The following is a 9,678-nucleotide window of genomic DNA, read 5'->3' on the forward strand; positions in this document are numbered from 1 at the left end:
TTATGAGTTTGACTAAAACTCAAAAGTTTGACACAAACTTGCACTTATGTATCAATCTCAAGTCATGTTTTGAAACCTTTAATGTTGCTAGTGTATTCACTGTGAGTACAACATAGAAATATTTTTAAAATATTTAAAATATCCAACTATGATCAATGGACAAGATGTTCATGAATTGAACATTTGCTTTCTCCATAGTTGATATATGATAGTTATATTGATACTTTTCATACCTCATCAAGATGTCATAAGCTTAAGTAAGATATGAGTATCATCCTAGTATCTCACATAATATTCATATGAAGAAATACACAAGCAAGCCTTCCTAAGATCTTGTGAGATGTACATAAGTAACTTCTAGCTATGGGATCATGCAAGACTAATGTCATAATTTTACAAGGCACATACCAAATTCTCTCCACATCACTATCTACTTTTACATTTGGTTCTATAGGAGTAGAAGTTACCTTAGCATTTTTCAAATCAAATTTTTTGATAATTTCTTTAGCATATTAGGTTTGGTAAACATGAGTTCCTTTTTCTCTCTTACCTATACAACATGAAACACATCACTCTTTAGTATCCAAAAACTTGGTCCACTAATATTTTGCAAATATTTCTTAGGGACCCATGTTTGCTTTACCTTTTCCTTAATGATTTATTTTCTATGTGACCCTTGTCTTCCTACTAGAGAAATATAGGCAAACACTTTAGGTTTGTATCATATTCTGGCCTTATTGTAAACCGCTCTTTGACTATTTAAGATCATATCAAGATTTTTAGATCCAATTGAAAATTTTTCTAAGCATTTCCTTAAATCAATAATTTCATCCTTCAACTTAGCATTTTCTTCATTAATTTTATTAGAGTCACTAAATTCACATGCATTGTTTCTAATAATCCTAAGTTCCTCCTTCAATGTCTTAACGTTAGACTTTGATTTATCCAAAGCATTTTTAAGATAAGTAATAGTTTTATAGAGAAACTTCTCTTTTGCAGAGTCTATTACCTCATCTTCGCTCGAGGAAGATTCATCGCCATTTGACCCTTCCTCTTCACTTGTGGTGTCATGGTCACTCTCACGTGCCATTAGCACCATGTGTCGAGTGATGTGGCACAACTCCTCTTAATCATCTAAGGAGTCGCTACTTGATGTGTCCCATGTGACCTGGGTTACCATCACCTCCTTCTTCTTCTTTTCCTTCTTCTTTCTTTCCTTCTCCTCTTTCTTCTTCATCTCCGGACAGTTTAACTTGATATGCCCCTTCTTGTTACATTCATAACATGTAACATTAGGGTTATAACTTGAACTTTGAATTTTACCTCGTGACGATGTAAACATCTTCTTTACATCCCTCCTTGTGAATCTCCTTAACTTTCTCATCATCTTCATGACGTAATGGGTGACCTCCTTTGCCGACATCTCCTCATCGCTATCTGAAGATTCCCGATCAGACTCGAATGAAGGCTCCTCCTTTTCCTCTTCTTCTTCTTTTCTGCAACCAAAGCTATACCTTTCTCCTTGGCAAATACGTTAGCTTGTTCATGTAATTCAAATTCGCAAAACAGTTCATCTAATTTAACAACTGAAAGATCCCTAGATACTTTATATGCATCAACCATCGATGCCCATAAAGTGGTTCTGGGAAAGGCTTGAAGTACATACCTTACCAAGTCTCGGTTGTTAATGTTCTCATCTATCACATGGAGGTCGTTCACGATTTCTTTGAATCGTCCATGTATTTGACTTACCATCTCATTGGGCTTCATGTTGAAGGTTTGGAGTTGTCCAACTAAGAGATCCTTCTTGGCTCGTCTAGACTCACTTGAACCTTCGTTTAGTTCGATGAGCTTGAATGGTCCAACCTTGCTTAGTTGTTCTTTGGAGAGCCTGCATTGTAAGGTGGTTGTGGCTTTTGCATTTGCTTGAGCCTTTTTGCATACATCCTTCGACCATTCCTTAGTAGGTAGAGGTGTTCCAGATGCATTCTTGGATTTTTCGAAGCCATCTACAATACTAAACCAGTTTTCAATGTCATTCATTAAGTAATATTTCATTCTATCTTTCCAATATGCAAAGTCATTGCCATCGAAGTAGGGGGGTCGTGCGGTGTTGTATCCCTTTTGAAACGCCATTTGAAAATTTAGGTTGAATGTTAGTTCGTCCGAAAGGAACCTGCTCTAATATCACTTGTGAGGACCGATGCGTTTGCTAGAGGGGGTGAATAGCAACTTTTCATCCTTGCCTACAAAAACGTCAGCGGAATCACAAAACAAAACAAGACGAAAGATGATCAATGCTAACCCATTCGATTTACTTGGTATCCATCTCTTACGAGGTGACTAATCCAAGGATCCACACACACACAGAGACCGTTCCACTATGAAACTTCTCCTTCTCAAAACACTTTTTGAAGGCGAAGAAACCTTTACAAATAAGCTCTTCCTCTTACAGATGTATAGAGAAGATTGGAGGAAGAGTATGAAAGATAAAACTTGAAGATCGTACAGAGATGAGAGAAAAATGAGAATTATCCTGTCTTCAATCTTGAATCTGTCTTTTTATATTTTTCGCGATGTCAGTCGACAGCCCTAAGGACCAGTCGATTGGTGGGCTTCAACGATTATTGTAGATTGAGTTATTTCTTCAGCTGTCAGCCCAACGTTCGAATATAAGTCGACTAATGGCTCCATCAGTCGACTGGTCATCAGTCAACTCGTCAACTAATCAGTTGACTGATCAATGCCTTTCACTCGACCAAAGTGTCTGTGTGTTTCTGATCAAGACATCAATCGACTGATGGCAATGTCAGTCGACTGGTGAAGCTGAAAATCTCCTTTCAGCTTCTTTCTTCATTCCTTAGCCTTGACTCAAGCCTTCAAATATCTTCTACAAGCCTCGCGCCCATCCTTGCACTTGCTTGAGATGTTTCCCTCAGCTTCGTCATGCTAAGTCTCCCTTTGCCAAGAGGCCGCTCCTCCAGGACTTCGCCATTTGCCAAGAGGCCGCGCCTCCGGGACTTCACCATTTGCCAAGAGGTCGCACCTCCGAGGCTTCACCATTTTCCAAGACTTCAATCTTGGACTTTTTTGTGAACTCAATTCACACATGTTAGATCACCAACATTGCCTAACTTAAACTCATTTTAGCCAAACATTAAAATCCAATGATACTTGGGGCAAGACTGTACCAACATCGTAAAGTTCTGAGAGCTGAGTAATCCGGGTCTGTCGTAAGGCAGAGCTATCAATGCCAGAGCTGAGAGGGTTGAGAAGTTCTGAGAGCTAAGTAATCCATGCCTATCGTAAGGTGGAGTCATCAATGACAAGGCTAAGAGGGTCAAGAAGTTCTGAGAGTTGAATAATTCCTAGCCTGTCGTAAGGCGGAACCATCAGTGACAAGGCTGAGAGGGCTGAGAAGTTCTGATAGTTAAGTAATTTGGGCCTGTTGTAAGGTGGAGCCATCAGCGACAGGGCTGAGAGGGCCAAGAAATTCTGAGAGCTGAGTAATTCGGGTTTGTCGTAAGGCGGAGCCATCACCATCAGCGACAGGGTTGAGAGGGCCAAGAAGTTCTGAGAGCTGAGTAATCCGGGCCTGTCGTAAGACGGAGCCATCAGTGACAGGGTTGAGAGGGCCAAGAAGTTCAGAGAACTGAGTAATTCCTAGCCTATCATAAGGCGGAGCCATCAGCGATAGGGCTGAGAGGGTTGAGAAGTGCTGAAAGCTGGGTAGCCCTAACCTATCTAATGGCAAAGTCATCGAGCTCGAGGCTCGGTTCGTAAGGGGGAAAAAACTTATATTAAATAACCATAAAGTATCTGTACAAAAAGTGATAAGAAAATAAGTTTATATGCGATAAGGTCGAAGATGAGTAGTATTCCATGGTCTGCTGAGCTCTTTTCCCTTGGCGTCTTCCAGTTAATAAGATCCATTGCTAAGCCGTCAAGTGACTTTATAGGGTCCTTCCCATTGAGGTTCTAGCTTTCCGACATCACCCACCGGTTTAATCTTCTTTCAGACGAAATTTTTGACCTGAAAAGAGCGAGGTTTAACCTTCTTATTATAAGTCTGGCACATCTTCCGTCGATATGCTGCTAATCTAATCATTGCCAGTTCTCTAGTTTCGGAAATAAGATCTAATTTTGTTAGTCGTTTATCACTATTGTCGTCCCCATAAGCAAGGATTCGACTTGATTCTTCTCCGATCTTTACCGGTATTACTGCTTCTCCCCCATAAACCAAGTGAAAAGGGATCATATGAGTACTATCTCGAGGAGTGGTTCTGTAAGCCCATAGAATACCAGGCAACTCATTAACCCAATTTCCTTGTACTTGGTCCAGCTTTATTTTGAGACCTTTAACGAGTTCCCTGTTAACTACTTTTGTTTGTCGATTGCTTTGAGGGTAGGCCACAAAAGTGAAGGCTTGGATAATCCCCAGCTCTTTGCACCAATCTTGTATCTTACGTCCTTGAAATTGTCATCCGTTATCAAATACTATCTTGCGAGGAATTCCGTATCGACAGATGATATTCTTTCACAGAAAATTTAAAACAACATCTTCAATAATCCTGGCCAGTGGTTCAACTTTGACCCACATAGAAAAGTAATCATAGCTACTAGTAGAAACTTTTTCTGATTATGTCCTATTGGGAAAGGTCCTACAATATCCATTCCCCATTCATCAAAGGGGCAAAAGACAGTAGTGGTTTTTAACAGCTTCGTTGGCTGGTGAGGAAGGCTCTGATGTCTCTAGCAGTTGAGACAAGTGCTGGTCATCTGAGCTGTATCCCTTTGCAGAGTAGGCCAAAAATATCCTGCCAATAATACTTTCCTTGCCAAAGTTCTACCTCCTATATGATTTTCGTAAATACCTTGATGTATCTCCTGCATGACGTACTCAGCCTTATTATGTCCCAAGCATTTAAGTCGGGGTCGAGAGAAGACCCTCTTATATAAAATGTCTCCAATTAAGGTGAATCGTGCTGCACGCCTTTTGACCACCCTAACTTGTTCGGACTCGATTGGCAAGATTCCGTCCTTAAGGAAGTTAATGATGGGATTTCTCCAGTCAGCGATTTCATTTGTTTCAGTGACCTGATCAATATGAGTTATAAGCTGATCATGTATTATAGGCTCCTCCTATTCCCAACTAGTCAAACTACTAGCCAAGCGAGTCATCTCATCTACCTTCTGATTGTCAGCTCGGGGTATCTTCTGAATAGTAACATCCTGGAAAGATGTCTTTAGTCTATTAAAGGCCTCAGCATATCTCTGAAGCTTGTCATTACAGGTCTCAAAGTTTCCTTCTATCTGCTGAGTAGTAAGTTGAGAGTCTGTACAAATTATTACTCGTGTTGCCCCGACATGCCGAGCTGCCTGAAGTCCCGCAAGCAATGTCTCATATTTGGTCTCGTTATTAGAAGCCTTAAAATGAAGTTTTATTGCTACCAACAATGAATCTCCCTTAAAAGAACATAATAGAATCCCAATTCCACTTCCCTTCTTGGTAGATGATCCATCAACGAACACTTTCCTTGTCTCGGGTTCACAGGTATCCGAAGTTTCAATTAGGAAATCTGCTAAAGCTTGTTCTTTGATTACTGTCATCGGCTGATACTGTATATCATACTCCCCTAGCTTGGTAGTCCATTTGATCAATCGCTCTGAAGCTTCATGATTAGTTAATATCCATCTCAAAGTGCTATTAGTCAATACTGTCACCAGATGAGAAAGAAAATACGGGTGCAGCCTGCGTACTGTCAAAAACAAAGCCATAGCCAACTTCTCCAATGATGGGAACCGTAAATATACGGTTGTCGTCAAGTAATAAAAAGATATCGAACCACAGGGACTATGCATTAGCTATAGTGATGTCACAGGGCTAGTTATCTAGACTCTTAAGGAAGCAAAAAAGTTGAGGATTGTGGTTTGTGGTAGAGAGAGAGAGACTGGCCTGAAGTTTATGGGTGAGATGGATAAGTCTAGGATTTTAATTTTACATCAATTCTAGGTGACATCCCTAATTCATGTTTGTTTCCTTACTCTCAATGTCTACCACCTTGTAGGGATTCTAACCAAGATACCAACTCGACATCGTCAGACTTTGTTGGAATTTGACTTTGAAGTCCTATGTGGTGGCCCTCTAGTAAAGGTGATGCCAAAAAGTCCGGTTAAAGGTTTACCTTTTGTCACAAGGCACTCCAGTTATATGATTCGACGTTATACCCTCTGTCATCGAGTACCCTGTTAAGGACCTTATCCTAGTGACCACCAACCATTAGATATCCCTTATGGAAGTTTATCACTATATAGGGGTCACTTCAGAAAGTCCAGTTAAAGGTTCATCTTCTGTCACAAGGCACCCCGATTATCGATCCTAAGATCTCCCTACACAGTAATCTGCCCCTCATAATCATGCATATGTGCTCACACAAACATTTCATCAAACACATTCAAGGCACATAATACAGAAACAAGTGTAAATACTTCATTGAATAGGAAAAAATAACATGGACTAATTCTTACAAGAAGTTTAGAATAAGAGTGCAAGAAATAAAGCATCATCCACATGAATGGGAAAGACTTATCTTGAAGCTCGGACACCCTTTGAAGTTCTTCTTGCTCCGGCATAGGATGGATCAGTGGAGAGGAGTTGGAGAGGGTGGATTGGCGTAGATGAAGCGTTTTGGAATCCTCCCCCGGAGAGGGAGGTGTCGTCCCCAAGCCAAGACCCTAGGGTAACCTAAGATACCTCAAAAGGTTGAAAAAAAGATGTATATATAGGGTCCAGGCATGCCCCGCTTTTCCGTCACACTGTCGTGCCTTATAGGCACGACCCTGGGCTGATCCTGCTCTGGAAATGGGGCACGGTCGTGCCTCATAGGCACAGCCCCTATGTGGTCTTCATTTGGAAATGGGCACGGTCGTGTCTCCTAGACATGACCCCAACCTGGACTGCATCTAGAAAAGTGGGCACGTCCGTGCCTTTTATCATGGCCTAGAGATGGAACCAGTTGAAACACCCTAAATTAAAGTTGTAGATCTTGAAGTTGGCTCCATTTCAATAGAGGGCACGACTCGTGGTTCAATCGGATATAAAAGTTATGTTCATTTTACTTTTAGTCTGCAGAATTGTCCAAATAAGGCATGGCCGTGTTTGGGCCCTGGAAAAGTGAGGCACGAACTTGGAAATATTAGGCACGGCCTAGAGAAATCATTCTCCTATAAAATAAGCATGGTCGTGCCTATTAGGCACGACCTAGAGTGGGTACCCTTCTGTAGAATAGACACGGCCCAGAGTTGGAAGTATTCTGTGGAAAGAGGTATTCCCATGCCTTTTAGCATGGCTTAGAGAAGGAATCCTTTGGCATACCCTGAATAAAAGTTGTAGATCTTGAAGTTCTCTTCAATTTAGTATGTGGTACGTCCCGTGATTCCATCAGAACTAAAAGTTATGGCCGTTTTAACTTTATCTGCAAAGTTTTAGCTTCAATCTCATCAAAATGTACTTCAATCTTCACTCCTTGCTCCATCGTCAATAATGCATCGTTTTAGCTTCAAATTGCATCCTGTTAATCAAAAATATACAAAGAGCAGATCTCTGAGCAAAAGAGTAGAAACATACAATAATAAATGAATAAGGTATGATAAAGTAGAGCATATGCAATGAATTACAAATAGATGAGCGTTAAACAATGTTAAAAAACCATATATGACCTACGCTCATCATCTAACGTGGTATATCTTATCTCAACATCCTTTAGAAGATGACTAAAGAAGTAGATGGGTTTCTAAATGCTCCCTTCTTACTTGACCAGAATTGAACTCACAGCACCTTCCGAAGAGAACAGATATAACCATAGAGCTTATCCAGAGATCGGCTTTGCTAGAACTGGTAAGGTGGCCAAGTAGGTCTTTAAGTCATTGAAGGTCTGCTACACTTCTCTCGTCCCAAGAGAATTTGGCAGCTTTGTGTAATATTATGAAGAAGGACAGACTTTTGGTGGCCAATTGTGATATGAATCGCGATAATGCAATGATCCGGCCTACCAACTTCTGTACTTCTTTGGTATTCCAAGTTGAGATCATATTTTACAGGGCTTGTACTTTTTTAAGATTAGCTTCTATACCCCTTTCAGTTACTATGTATCACAGAAACCTACCACTTTTGACACTAAATAAAGATTTATTGGGATTCAGTTTGAGATTATACCTTCAGAGAGTGCCGCACATTTCATTGATGTCACCGATCAAATTTTCAGCTCAGACTGATTTTATTAAAATGTCATTCACGTATACTTCCACATTACGACCCATCTGATGCTTGAATACTTTATCCATGAGCCTCTGATATATTGCTATTGCATTCTTCAGTCCAAAGGGAATAACTGTATAACAGAAAGTTCCTCCCGAGGTAATAAAACTGACCTTTTCTTGATTTTCCCGAGCTAACAAAATTTGATAATATCCTTGATAAGCATCCAGCATGCATATATATTCATGTCCTGAGGTAGAATCCACCAATTGATCTATACGCGATAAAGGATAACAATCTTTGGGGCAAGCCTTGTTGAGATCTCGGAAGTTGATGCAGACACGCCACTTTCCACCTGTTTTTGGAATCAATACAACATTAGCCAACCATGTGGGGAATTGAACCTCTCTGATATGTCTGGCTTCTAAGAGTTTGGCAATCTCCTCCTGTATTATTTTATCTTGTTCAGGTCCAAAATATCTCTTCTTTTGCATGATAGGTCAGGCATCAGGGAGGACATTGAGACGATGTTCCATGATATCAGGAGATATCCCTATGACTTCCTGCGGCACCCAGGCAAATACATCCTGATTCTAGATGAGGCAGGTTGTCAGTTCAGCTTTCAATTCGGGTGTCAGGTCGGTAGCTATCTGGGAGACCTTATTAGGCAGATCAGGTACGACCTTATTAGGCATGAATAACCAAAGCATCGACATGAGGTGTGGAGACCCCTTCAAGATCTTGCGGTCCAAAGTAGATAGTAGGTCCTTCAGCCTTACCCCTTCTAGTGTTGATACCATAACTCTCCATTCTTCTTCCATGAGCTTTTCTAGCGCAATTAGAATCTCCATCTGTAGATCCTCCTGAGATTATATTGATGATGCCCCGACGAGGAGGGTTCTCTGGTTGAGTTCGATGTGTACGCACTGGTTCTCTTCTTCGGTTTGTCTCGTGATCTCGAGGTGCCTCGGGGGAGTGTCTTTTGGGGGATCTGACATTTCAGCCTTGAGGAGGACTCACTTGATTCCTTTCTGAATGATTTTTCTGTAATTCATGCTTAGGATACTTGTAGGTAGCGTATCCTTCTATAGGAGATGAGACTCTTTTTCCCTACTGCTTCTCCTTTATTACTCGCTCCATCTCTCGTGCTAACTATCTGCACTCATTAGTGTTATGACCAGAAGATTGGTGGTATGTGGAAAAATGAACCTGTTCCTCCAAGGACTTTCGATGAGGTACTTTCTCGAGAATAGGAGAGGAAGAGATAGCATGTACAACACACCTTTCTTGCCGAGGAGGTATATGGAATCCTTGTGATATTCCTTTGTGATGCTTAGGTGGAGAAGCCCTTCTCTCTGATCTATAGTTAGCCGAGTTGTCTCCACGTCAGACAAGTTGAGTTTCTTCCAGATGTATATACT

The 9,678-nt window shown here is 40.9% G+C and overlaps 1 protein-coding gene across 1 annotated transcript; it reads right to left on the reverse strand.

Annotated features, from left to right (window-relative positions):
* Positions 1 to 5,142: 5,142 nt before the first annotated feature.
* LOC141833171 (uncharacterized) lies at positions 5,143 to 5,778 on the reverse strand. Its single transcript, XM_074720557.1, has one exon. The coding sequence runs from the start codon at positions 5,776 to 5,778 to the stop codon at positions 5,143 to 5,145; it is 636 nt and encodes a 211-aa protein (XP_074576658.1).
* Positions 5,779 to 9,678: the final 3,900 nt, after the last annotated feature.

Source organism: Curcuma longa, chromosome 8, assembly GCF_044706935.1.
Source record: "Curcuma longa cultivar G26 ecotype Majalengka, Jawa Barat chromosome 8, ITB_CL_G26_1.1, whole genome shotgun sequence".
Classification (NCBI taxonomy): Eukaryota; Viridiplantae; Streptophyta; class Magnoliopsida; order Zingiberales; family Zingiberaceae; genus Curcuma; species Curcuma longa.